The sequence below is a fragment of the Lissotriton helveticus genome, chromosome 9, assembly GCF_964261635.1.
Source record: "Lissotriton helveticus chromosome 9, aLisHel1.1, whole genome shotgun sequence".
Taxonomy (NCBI): Eukaryota; Metazoa; Chordata; class Amphibia; order Caudata; family Salamandridae; genus Lissotriton; species Lissotriton helveticus.
The window spans coordinates 686,952,978-686,966,872 of record NC_136070.1 but is presented as its reverse complement, the minus strand read 5'-3'; the positions used below and the strand labels follow the sequence as shown (position 1 = coordinate 686,966,872).

Genomic DNA, 13,895 nt, shown 5'->3' with positions numbered 1-13,895 from the left:
AATCAAATGCCTCGGCATGGCAACTTCCTTATGTTCAGAAAACTCATTAAAACCTGTCTAATTACTCTTCCCTTGTAGGTCATATTTAGGCAGACTTTAGGCAGCTCTCTTACCTTCAAGCAGATGGCAGCACCAAGACACCCACGGGCAGACGCAGTGCTCTACAAAACCCAAATCAAAGCAAATTAAGTTGTCTGCTGGGAAGAGTCGCCCTTATAGCCAGCATTTGAAAAGGGTACTTGTGAGACATTCTCTGCATTCAGTCCTGAAGCTGTCTCCTTTTGAGTTGTCCATCTTGAATCAGTGCAACAGTTCTACATTTAGCACAATACCATTCCAAGGTGGCTGACAGTGCTATGTTCACTGAGTAGCCATTTTGGAATGGTACTGTGCATAGTGCGTTATTGTTTTATTGCTTTTAGTTGGCTAGCGCATTGCTTCTAAATGTGACAGCCATGTTGCAACTTTAAAAGAGCGATCCAGTATGTACAATACCATTGTAAGGCAGCTGCCCAGTATCTATAATTTTATTTTTTGTTACATACAAACACCAATCACATTTATGCTGCAGCATGTGTTTTTTTTGTCTTCTGTTTATATTGCATACAATGACTTCTTTGTTGTTTGTTTTGGGTTAGTAAGCGGGTTAAGAATTAATTAGTGGGTGAATGGATGGATGAGTACAAGAATGAGTGATGGAGCTCATATCCAAACTTACTATTGACTAAAGAGCACTTCATTTATAAGACATACCGATTAGCATTAATATCTCTTGTTTCTCTTTGGAATGATAGATGTATTAACATGTTCTTTTGTTTTATTAAAAAGTCATAAGGTTGATGGTATCTGGAACATTTAATCTGCATGTTTGCATTTGTTTGAGACCAGTGCTATGGTGATGACAACTTTTACAACAAAAACAGCATATATCTGATCTAAACAATGTAATTCTTTGAACTTGGAATAGCTTATAATTGACTATCTTTGTTACATTTGTGAGAAAACAGTATATTCAAGATATGAAAATAGGAGTGCCTAGACTTCGGTAAATGAGGCTTACAGAGGTTTTTTTTATTTGGTGCTTTTCTTAACCTCTTTGTCTTTGCAACCATTCAGATTGAAGAGACTGAGCTAATCCAAGAGCTGGAGCCCCAGGACACTACTGACTACACAGACTGGTCCAGCTTCAACTGTAAGTGTTTAGAGCCCTTTCAAATGTGGAGGAGCACTGGCTGGTTTCCTTATTATATCTAATAGAAAAAAGAGGTATCTGTACTGTCTCCCCTCACTTCAGACCTGGGATTGATGTAAAGCATCCCTCAACGAGGTCCATGATCCACAGTAGGGTTTATATTAAACTCAGTTGGCTAAACTGTAACTTTTCCAACATCTCGTACAGAAAGCTAGCTTTTTGAAGTACATACACTACACAAAAGCAGTTTGGAAGGCTTTCTAAAGAATCTAATGTGGCTGGAAGTAGCGCCCCAAGTAGCCTGCCACCTCACAGTCTTTGGTCAAAAGCCTTTACGGAAGCCTTGGAGTTAAAAGGCGTTGCCACTTTATGGAACCTACACTTGCCTCACCAACAGTTCAAAGCAGCTCTAAACAAAGAGGATCAGATATCCTCTTTCATGACTGATCGCATGAACCTCATGAGAAGAAAGCATGCTGACCTTGTCATCGACATCTATGCTGAAAGAGGAGTCCGAAAGTAGACTGACATCTGTTCCGGGCCAGAGTACACTCCCGAATGATAATGCCTTCTACACATCTGCATGACATACTACCTGCATCTCTTTTAACTAGTACTAGAAAATATCAGGAACGCCAGTGAATAAAAAGTTATGTAATGGCTAAAAAGATACATGAAGTAAATGTAAGCGAAGCCTACATGCAGGATGCACTGTTCCTAGAGAATATCAATTCTCAACAAATTAAATGTAATATATCTACTGTGGAAAATAAGTAATCTGTAAACTTCTCTACTGCTTGGTAAATTTATTATTCAACATAAATTTCAAGAAGACGATACTGTGTTACTACACAATATTATCATAATTCATCAAATACACAGTTTGTATATATCTTGTTTTTCATAATGTCTCTTGTAAAGATTATACATGTTTGCATGTCTTTATATACATAGCTATCTATGGAAAATAATTCATTACATAGCACAATGACAACAGAGGTTGTGAAGCAGCGTCGCCCGATGCATTTCGGGAAGCCCTGTTCCCTTCTTCAGGGGCGAATACCTTTGTCTTGCTTTCCTCACAGACGGTAGAATACGTCCTCGCAACTAAGAAATAGCGCCTCTCTATGTGTTCAATGAGTGGCTAAACGGGTGCGCAGGTCGTCACTGTCCGTTCTATCGTTTGTAAACTAAATCTAATGCAAACTGGAGTTTGCACTTGAAGGATCGCTTACGTGACAGAGAGAAGAGAGAAGAATCGTCCATATTAAATCGACACCAACAGCAAGTTTAGTCCTCTATTCCGGTAGATTGATTCTGAAATTTCTCCTTGGTTCTGACAAGCCAGATATTGTTGGAAAGTAGGATACCACCATGTGTTGTTGGATATAGCTGAAACAACAGTTAGTTCCAGCACAAACGATAGAACGGACAGTGACGACCTGCGCGCCCGTTTAGCCACAACATTGAACACATAGAGAGGCGCTATTTCTTAGTTGCGAGGACGTATTCTACCATCTGTGAGGAAAGCAAGACAAAGGTATTCGCCCCTGAAGCAGGGAACAGGGCTTCCCGAAATGCATCGGGCGACGCTGCTTCACAACCTCTGTTGTCATTGTGCTATGTAATGAATTATTTTCCATAGATAGCTATGTATATAAAGACATGCAAACATGTATAATCTTTACAAGAGACATTATGAAAAACAAGATATATACAAACTGTGTATATGATGAATTATGATAATATTGTGTAGTAACACAGTATCGTCTTCTTGAAATTTATGTTGAATAATAAATTTACCAAGCAGTAGAGAAGTTTACAGATTACTTATTTTCTACAGTAGATATATTACATTTAATTTGTTGAGAATTGTTATTCTATAGGAACAGTGCATCCTGCATGTAGGCTTCGCTTACATTTACTTCGAGTTATCACATACTGTGTAGCCAGCATAGTTTAGCAGTTTGCACCCTTGGACTACCTTGAATAATTAGAATAATTGGACAAAAAATAGAGTGCTCCTCTCCCCCTCTTTATTAAAAAGATACATGTAAATTTAAAAATATAGAGTTTTTGATAGATGCACTTTCCTCTAAAAATAGAAAAACAACATTTATTAGATTCAGGAAAGTGGCGTGGCAAATTATGAAAAAAATAGAGATGTACACAAAATGGCAAAACTCGAAAAATTATATCACATGGGAAAGACCAAAATTGGCTTTAAATCAAAGTTTAGCACCAATCCTGTTTTCCAGACTGTGCACTATAATTGTTTGCAGAAAAAAATATGCCACCTTTTCTAGAGGACTATGTAGCAAAACTATTTTGGAACCCCACCATAAATGTCTAATCTCCAATTATGAACTTGGCCAGCAAATTTGGTGCAAAGGGCTGCCAATAGAACCTCTAACAGTACCCCTTTCTGATATATTTATAACTGGCCATTACAATTCTGTCATCAAATAAATGCTACTGGAGTTTCCGCCAATATTATATATGAGATATGTGGCATTACTATGATGATTTCTTCTGTCACCACTGCATCTCACACAGATAATAGAGACTTGTTCATAATAGTTTGAAATTGGGAAAAAATGTCCAATAACCCAACTAATAGGCATTTTTTCCACTCTGCATACTTAGCGGCAGTAACTTATCGGGACCTTCATGTTGTATGAGGAAGGACATACAGTGTGTACCGTTGTTAGCAAGTTGTGGATTGCCTGCCAACATGAGCGTTCCTTGTGAAGCAGACAGACCCGCAATATTATAGATTGGCAAGCTGTATAACTTGTGCCTCTTTGCTCTGTTTGTGCCTTGTTGTCACAAAGTGATCCCAGCCAGATCCAGCAGAATCAGATTCTGTACCAGGTAGTTCCTTATGCAATCTCACCACTGGCAGTTGAGTCTGTTGGTCTAGGGTTGCCATAATAGGTGCTCTGGGGGAAGAAACCTTTAAAAGGTTTGTCTCTTGTTTGGAGCCTTCGTGTATTCTCTGTATGGTCCTCAGCTGAGGCATAGAGTAGCACTGTTAACCTCCGAAATAGGTCAGGAACTCAACCCACCAAGCTAGAACTGAGTCATAAGTAAAAGAAGATCCTGGTAACACCATCATATGATGCGGAGCTTTACAGTTCCTGATCAGGTCAAACCAGCTTGGTTTCACTTACGTCTTGGATACCTTGCATATATTGTGCTTTTAAACAGCTATACCTACCTCTGGCTTGGGATTCATGAAATTCTGTAGACAATGGACATTCCTGCAATGGACCGGTATCTCTGGATCTCTATAATTCAAGTCAGGGAATGGATCTGAGGTGCAAATCCAGATCCTCTGAATCATTGTCCCACAAAGGTTACATATTTGAGTTTTAAGTATTTTTTACAAAACATAATAATACAGGCACGATGCCACAACTCTGGTAAAGTTCCCCCATCCTATACTTATTTTGCCATCTTTAGGAATAATGGTGCTAGAACTGAGTTCAGTGCTTGGTATATTTCACTCAGGATTGCATCAACTTGAATTGCTTTCCTTAATTGTCACTTTTAATGTTGTCAAGCACTTCTTCCAAAGTTATTGGTCTATCTAGTTTGTCCTGGTCTTGCTTAGACGGTCTGAGTTAGTTCCTTGATTTCAAGAACTGCTTTGTCTCCATATACCTTATTGAACAGATGTTATGCTCAGAAGCATAGAGTTGTTTGTGGATGCACAGAATTCTTCTGCTCCTCCGGTCTGGTCCAAACTCAAGTCCACTTTGGCCATTTTAGTTTCCAAAACTCTCTTACCTTTCATTGTTCCAGAGTTTGTGCAGCGAGGAAGTTGCCTATGTTATCCTCATGTTCCAATCAAAAATACTTCGCTCTCTGAATCTGTTGGATGTGTACTTTGTTACTTAGAACTTTGATTTGAGGTGGTATTTGCTGTTCCCTGTATTCGAAGTGTGAGTCCCATGGTACAACTAGAAAAGCAGTGTAAAGTTAAACATAATTTGAGAAGACTATCATACGTTCACTTCAGTAACATATAGACTAAGAAATAGTCTTCTATGCTGTCGGCAGAGGCATTAACCATAATCCCAGTGATGGCGGTGATCATAGTCAGTTCTCCAACGACGACAACTACGTTGACAACCACACAGTCGATGTAAACAATACAGTTGATGGTCAAGTTAGTTGTTTCTTCGTCGGTGGCAACTCTGTCGACAGTGAAAACAATACCATCTACGTACCAAATAAGGTCATGGTTGACGACATCAACGACGACACTGTCAACAAGGGAAAAACAAGAAGTAGAGAAAGCTGTTTCTCTAATGCCAGAGCACACATCTCCTAGTAGAGTATCTTCCTTACCACCTAGTGATCTTCTAGATGAGGACACGACTGACAACAATGGTCCATTTGGTGTGGCAGATAGTCCATCATAACTGCATGTTAAGTACCAGCAGGATGAAGAGGAGGAAGAAGATGATTGCTATGGCCAGTGGTATCCTCCTCAACAAGAGGAATAACATACGCAGATCAATTCCAATCATATCCACAACAACAGTTTCAGGAGGACATGGTATGTGTACAAAAAGCACTAATGACAGACTTACAACTGATGCTCACAAATTCATAAAAAAGATTCCCTACTACATCTGCCTCATCTAGGCAGGTTACAGTGCCTCCTCTATCTCCACAATTACAGCCTTCGACCCCACAAACGCAGCATATTATACCAACAGCCACTTCTCAAAGGTATACACCACAAACAAAAAAAAATCCAGTGGATGATAGTATGTCTTTAGAGGTAGAAAGAGAGGAAGGGAAAGTGAGAGACGTAAATACTGAATGGGATGACTACTTACTTTTCCGCCTGAAGATATAGGAGGCGTTCATAATCTCCTAGCAAGAGCAGCAAAGAGATTGGACTTTCCGATGACTACAAAACAATCAGACAGTTTCTTGTACGAATTCACAGAGACATCTCGCAAGACCATAGGAGTTATTTTAATTGTGGATTATACATATGAGGAAAGTATTAAAACTATGAAAAATCCTTCAAAAGTAGCTGCAGCGTTGCCACATTTAGATAAAAAAAATATAAAGCTCCTGAAAATTCCCCAGTTTGCCTGATTGGACACCTGAGGCCTGACGCAAGCCACCCAGCCTTTCGGAAAAACGCACCAGAAACAATATTTGCTCCTAGTTGTACATGGGACTCCTAAATTGACGACGGGGAATGATTCAAGCATGTGAGTCTATGAAAGATACCAATACTGGAGCACCACAGTTACAGGTAAGTAGCCTATTTTCGTAGTAAATAAAGCTATCATTGTCACCAGCACAGAATAGCTAATAAATTGCAGTCGTTCATACATAGTACATGAGTGGCACATTCTGAGTCAAAACGTTTGTGATAAAATAGGATTGCACTGACATTTAACAGCTGGGGGTTCTTATACCAGTAACAGTATTTGATTTATGCACATTAAAATGATTAATAATTTATAAAAGCAGTCCACACCTTTAATAAGTTCACACAAACAGACTCACAGTCCTGTTATATAAAAATAAAAAGAACAACTTTGAGCTAATTGATTGTATCCACTGGGAAAAAAACATTCATGATAAAGGAAATGGATCCAACTCTTAGCAAGGTTTTTATGTGTTTATATGATTTTATTGAGCAATAAAATGCATGTATTTGAAAAAAAAAGAGTGCAGTTATTTAAGTCTTCATTTAATTTAAAAGATTTATTGCTGCACCAATTCATTGGACTATAGTTGTGATCTGGACATTTTTTGGAGAGCTTTAACAATATGGAGATCAGAAAGCATTGATGAGGATTCATTAAAAAAGCAAGTTCAGCATCTCTCCACAAGGTCATATGAGCCGCAAGTTTAGATTATGTATATAAATGAAAATAGTTGCATTTCCGACATATGGAACCTACGGTGATAATCTTGGTCTAAACTTGTTATTTTCCATGAACCATTGCACCTTCTATTAACTTGAATGCACATTATTCAATTTCAATTACTATTATTTAAAGTTAAGATTTAAAGATTTAAGAGGCAATCAGTGGTTTATGTAATGAGGCCTTTACGTGGGGAAGTCAGAAGTTTTTAGCAAGTATCCTGGGTTGTATGTCTGTTTATCAACATCAAAAATATCATCATACAAAAATACTGTATCTACAATGTTGTGAATTCAAGTGAAAATATAGCAAGTTTGGATTTAATGTTCTTGGTCTCATATCTCTGTACCTTGACTATATATCCGAATGTATGTATGTGTGTGCCCTGATGTTATTTGGTACATGTGCAATACAGTGGAGCTTAGCTGATGAGTGAAAACAGTGTGTTCGAGGCATGTGAGCTGTAGATCACATGCTTTGCATACTCTTGCCATCTAATGTCAGAGCATTTTCACATGGTAACCCTTCAACAAGTGCTCCCACATTTACAGCAGGGCGATTTTATGTGAACTCTAGACTTAAATGACGCATATTTCCACATTCCAATTCCTCCCGCTCACCGCAAATTCCTCAGATTCATGATAGCGGGTCATCATTACCAACTCAGAGTACTCCTGTTTGGAGTCACCAATGCTCCAAGGGTATTTACCAAATGTCTGGCAGGTGTCGCAGCACATCTAAGAAGACAACCCATCCATGTCTTCCCATACCTGGACGACTGGCTCATCAAAGCCAGCAATTAGCGAATGTGTCTCTAACACACTCAAACTCGCACTTACTTCACCATCTAGAGTTTACAGTGAATGCGTTAAAGTTTCATTTACAGCCTTCCAACACACAAACGTATCTGGGAGCCACAATAGACCCTCAGAAAGCTCTAGCCTCTCCCAATGCAGCTATGATTCACAATATTTAGTCCATTCTCACTCAATTTCAGCCCAACCAGTCATTACCAGTGAAAGTATTCATGCACCTGCTGGGAATGATGGCGACTTTCATTATAATTGTTCCCCCACACAAGACTTCACAATCGTGCCCTTCAAGAATGCTGAGCAAGTCAGTGGAACCAATCGCAGGGTCAGTTGAACGATCTAGTGTTGGTAGATGGCCGCGCGCATCGCTCTCTGCAGGGGTGGAACCCCCAGAATTTATCCAAAGGGCGGCCCTTTCTGGACCCTGTTCCACAGACAGTGCTAACAGCAGATGCATCACTCACTGGTTCGGGCACTCACCTACAAACTCACACAATCCAAGGACCTCCACATAAATCACCTAGAGCTACTAGCAATGTTTCTAGCGCTCAAAGCCTTTCAAACTGACCTAATAGGCAAAACTGTCCTCGTCCGCACAGACAACATGACATTATATACAAACGCAGGGGGGGGGGGGACACACTTTCTCCAACTGTCATGCCTAGCACAAGCCATTTGGAAATGGGCCATACATCAAAAAATCTATCTCCTAGCAGAACATCTTCCAGGAGTAAATAATCAAATTGCAGACCTTCTCAGCAGAACAAGACAGAAAATCCACGAGTGGGAAACTTCCTGTCCGTATTTTTATTCCCTACTTTCAGGAATGAGGATTTCCTCACATAGACCTGTTCGCCACAGCGCGAAACGCAAAATGCAAGATTGGCCTCCAGGTTCCCACACCCGCTTTCCAAAGGCAATGCCTTATGGATGAACTGGTCAGGGATATTTGCCTACGCTTATCCGCCTCTCCCACTCATTCCGTTAGTAGTTCGGAAGCTCAGACAATCATCCCACAAACTCATTCTCATAGCTCCCACATGGGCGCGTCAACCTTGGTTCACCATCCTGCTAGAGCTCTCAATAGTTCCACACCAAAAGCTGCATCTCAACTCCAGTTTCCTCACTCAGAGCCATGGATGAATCAGGCATCCAAATCCCAAGGAACTCAACCTGGCGATTTTCCTCTTGAAGTCATAGAGTTTGGTTATTTGCAATTACCACCGGACTGTATGAATATCCTAAAATAAGCTAGGAAACCTGCTACTAGAGCATGTTATGCAGGAAAGTGGAAAAGGTTTGTTATATACCTTAACAATTTAAATCCCCTTGAGGCTTCAGTGCAAAACATCATCTGTTATCTTTTACACTTTCGGCAATCTGGATTGGCCTACACATCCATTCGATTGTATTTAGCAGCAGTAGCTGCATACTTACAAAACAGACAACACTTATCTTTATTCAGGGTACCAGTGATTAAAGCCTTTTTGGAATGACTAAAAATAGTAATACCACCAAGAGCTCTCCCTGCTCCAGTATGGAACTTGAACATAGTCCTTACCAGGCTAATGGGTCCACCTTTTGAACCAATGCACAAGTTGCTTTTCTTATCGCAATCACTTCCTTAAGGAGAGTTGGTGAACTCCAGGCCCTAACTATACAACAGCCTGTCTTTCAACTTCACAAAAACAAAGTGGTTCTTCTAACTAATCCCAAATTTCTTCCTAAAGTAGTTTTCGCTTTTCACATCAATAAGTTGAGTTACCTGTGTTCTTTCTTCAACCTGATTCTGTAGCGGAACGAGCTCTACATACATAGATGTTAGAACAGCTCTAGTATATTATGTGGAAAGAACAAAAGATTTTTGTAATACAAAACAACTCTTTGTTGCTTTTTTGCCACCACACAAAGGCAATCCCATTTCTAAATCAGGCCTTGCAAGTTGGATCGTGAAATGTATCCAAACATGTTATGTGAAAGCGAAAAGAACCTTGACAATACCCCCTGGAGCGCATTCCACCCGCAAAATAGGGGCTACTATGGCCTTCTTAGGGAATATTACCCTAGCTGACATCTGTAAGGCAGCAACATGGTCGACACCGCATACATTCACCAAACACTATTGTGCAGATGTGTTAGCGAGGCAACAGGCTGATGTAGGCCAGGCAGTACTTAGAAACGCTTTTTCAAACAGCTGCAACAGCTACAGGTTAGCCACCGGTTTGGGAGTTACTGCTGTATAGTCTATGCAAAGCATGTGATCTACAACTCACATGCCTCAAACGGATAATGTTACTTACCCAATAAGCATATGTTCTTGGCATGTAGAGCTGTAGATTCACATGTGCCCACCCGCCTCCCCGGGCACCTATACCTGTTGTATTTTTTCTTATTTCACATACATACGCATGGACATCTCTATTCTACCTTTACTAACTCCATTCTCACCCTTTGCGGGAAAACAATCTAACAATGGAATTGATGCCCATGCGCACTATCACCGAAATGAGGAGTCACCTACCTCGTGACTGGAAACACCTCTTTGAAGAAAAACAAATTGCAAACATCGGACACAACACTAGAGGGCAGGATTATGCAAAGCATGTGATTTCTCAGCTCTACATGCAAAGAACAGATGCTTACTGGGTAAGTAACATTATCCTTAATGCTTCAAAGATTCTCATCTAGGATCATGTAACAAAAGAAAGCAACTGGGCAACCGAGCAAAGTGAAGCTGCTCAGTTTCCAATCACCCAAAAAGAAACCTAGTAACGTTACTAAACAAATAACTTGCATTGACACCAAAATGCAGTCAGCGATGCAGGTTAGGGTTCCTTCAGTCCATTGGTGTCTGATTCAAAGGCAGGTTGGGATATGTTGACTAAAATGCCATATAGTCTTAGCTGAAGTATTTTCAAAACCGATGTATGCCTTAACAGACTTTTTGCAGTGAGTCAGATGCAATTGTGGATGAATGCCTCCTATAAGCTCTCATAGGGGTACCAAATCTCAGAAATTACCAGTTATTGTTAGATATTTCCAGTGACTGGGACATGTAATGGGCCGCAAGGTTTTACCAGTTTCCACTGTGAATTCGACATTGGGGTTTGGGATCAGCCACCACTACAAATAAAAAATCATTTTGGAGTCATACGAGCCAGAGAGACGACTCATAAGGTTTCAGAATCAAGACAGATCCTAACCACACCCTTATGGGTGATAGAGACTGCAGACATTGGCCACTGTTTTCCCCAAGCTTTGTGGAAGGTGCAAAACAGGGCACCCTAAAAGTACATAGGGTGAGGGCTGAGCAGGCTCATTAGTTCACTTAAATGAATAGTGTCTTTGTAACTCAGTGACTTTGACAGCTCCTAATCTTTACTCCGGTATGCCAGCTGGGCTGTAGAAATCGTGTGGCTCCTGGGCTTCCTCATTTCCTTGGTCATCCTCCTCACAGATTTGCCACTCTGATTGTCCCTGTGCAGGTTTTCCCTATATTTTCCCAATGGTAAGAGAGAACAATTAGTTTCCTCCTTTTGCAGGGCAGCTCTGCTCCCCTTCTCTCAAGAGGTAATAGCAGCAAGGGTTCTTCCAAGTGTTTGCCCACTTGTCCTCACCTTCAGGAGGTAACCTGTGACCTAGCAGAGGCTCAGTTCATGGCAAGAGGTTGGTTGTGGATTGTCCACATATTCTCATATAGTTCCAAATGATGTACAGGTCAATGGGTACAGAGGGCCAAAACATATACCACTTTAGGGGTACAAGTGAGAAGCTTTAGCCAACATAAGTGCGGCTTTTTCCAAAATTGAGTACTTCAGCCTGTCCTAGAAGATTGTGTTGTTCTCTACGGAAGCGTTTTAATGGGCATCCAGAGCAGAGAGTCTGAGACCAAACCAATTCTGCCTGGTTGAGGTTTAGCTTTAAATTGGTATAAGGGCAACATGGACCAGTAGAAGCCCACTGTTTTTGAGTGACAGCCAGAAACTCATAAAGAGATGGGAAGGGTTCACCGTTTTTGGGTAACATGTGCCATGCAAAACCTCTGCTGGACATAGAGTTTTTTTTGGCAAGTGTGTCATTGGCTAGTGGTGTGGAGTCTGCCTCATCACAAAGACAACCTCTCTCTCCCCGGGGAACCTAGTTATTTGAGAAGGATAGGAAGGTGTTTATATGGCAGAGCCTGTACTCCTGGGCTAGAATCACACTGCTTCTATCTGCAATGTTATCATAGCATGAAAGGAGGTGGCAGTATCCACCGACTCAGTTTGGGGATTCACATAGGATCAACCATGTCAGCAGAACGAGGCATTGCTCACAAGCAATCAACATTGTGGCAGATATCCTGTGTACACCTAGACTGTTACATATTACTGGAGGAAAAGCATAGGGTAGGCAAGAAAAAAGAATGCAAAGCTTAGAGCAGTACAACTTTGGGAATGCATGCAGACGACTTTTATCAAAATGACACACAAATGATGGATGGGTTAAATCCATCGTTCTTTTGCTCACCATGACACCCCAGTTTAGACCCATCCATTTGCAAATCAGTCTTGACCATGCTCCTAATTGGAACAGTCAGCGCGAACTGCCAAGCCAGGTCGTCCCTGCCACAGGCATGGTGAGCCAAAGAACGATGAACTTAACCCTGTTCTCATGACTGAGGGTGAATGTTTGATTTGTTCTGCATTCTGTCCATCATTTGTGTGTCTTTTGCTTTTTTGCCCTAAGTGTGTTGGGTATCCCCAGATGTGTGTCCCAGGCTCACTGTGCCACTGGATTCAAGCTAGCCTAGCTGATGAAGAGTGATACCCCGAAACCAGTCCCAGGATGTTTGTTTCTGGTCCAGGGAGGGCCTGGCTTGGCAGTTGGGACTGCACTGTTCCCATGGGGAGCGGGGTCAAGACTGATTTGCATATGGCTGGGTCTAAACTGGGGTGGCAGTATTTCACTTTAAATGATTTCTGCCTTCCCTCTCCCAACCCAGAGACGGATGCCTAAATCGCAAGAAACCAGATGACTGGGATAGGAAGAAAAACATTTTGAAAGACTGAGTATCTACAAGATTTCAGAAGAGCCAGTCCTTACTCTGTGGCTCGCCTCACTGTGGTTAATGCTTTGTCCTGCAGGCAGTGCTATCACTTAGATGTTACAGTCAGTTGCATTTGCTAGATCAGTCATTTGAATATCAATTTACACTTCAGAGTTGATTGTGGCATATGATTTTCTATTAGCATCAGTTTCTAGCATCTTACTTCTCATTTTTTGACCTCTAATAAACAGGTGCCTCTTAGTGGTACGTAAGAATATTACACTCCACGTTCCTCTATATTTCATGTTTACTTAAGCCGGTTTGTTTTGCATTTTCCACACATAACCACCAACCACTCCTAGTTTGACAGGCAGACAATGATGGTAAAGCGCAAACAACAAACCTGTTTAGAAAGTAAGTCAACTTTCCACACCTGATCTCTGTTCTGAACTAGTGCACAAATCTGGAGTCTTTGGGTTGTGGAAGCAAAGAGATTTATTTCCAAGTCTAAAGTTGTATAGCTAAAATACTTTACATGTTCAAAAAATTGAGTTTCAGATCAGATGTGATGATCAATGAAATAGATTATCATAGTCTGTGTAGATTTTCTCCTAGGAAGAAGTACCACAGTCCCATCTGCTCCACCTTCTTTGTTCTCAAATAAAAGCTATGGAAACAATTATTGAGCATGTATAAACACTCTTCTTTAGCTAGTCAATGATGGCACTTCTTCCTGCTTACATTGCCAGGTCAGTTGTGTCCTAAATTTGCAGAGTCTCTCCTCAGTAAAATGTGTTATTTGAAATGTTAATTCTCACATCTTCCACTATGGGACAGAGAATCGATTGAAACAATGTCACACTGCACCTTACCCAGGTTTCTGTTTGTGATTCTACAGTGCAGTGCATTTAATGTGCATTCTAGGCTCCACTTTCTGCTATGGCTGTTGGTTAAAA

General features: G+C 40.8%; 1 protein-coding gene across 1 annotated transcript in view; it reads left to right on the top strand.

The window, feature by feature from the left end:
• Positions 1 to 13,895, top strand: part of ZFPL1 (zinc finger protein like 1) — a 134,430-nt gene that overhangs the window by 88,661 nt on the left and 31,874 nt on the right. Inside the window, exon 5 of the mRNA XM_078660778.1 lies at positions 1,117 to 1,192. Within this exon, the coding sequence (XP_078516904.1) occupies positions 1,117 to 1,192 (76 nt within the window). The remainder of the gene's footprint in view (positions 1 to 1,116; positions 1,193 to 13,895) is intronic.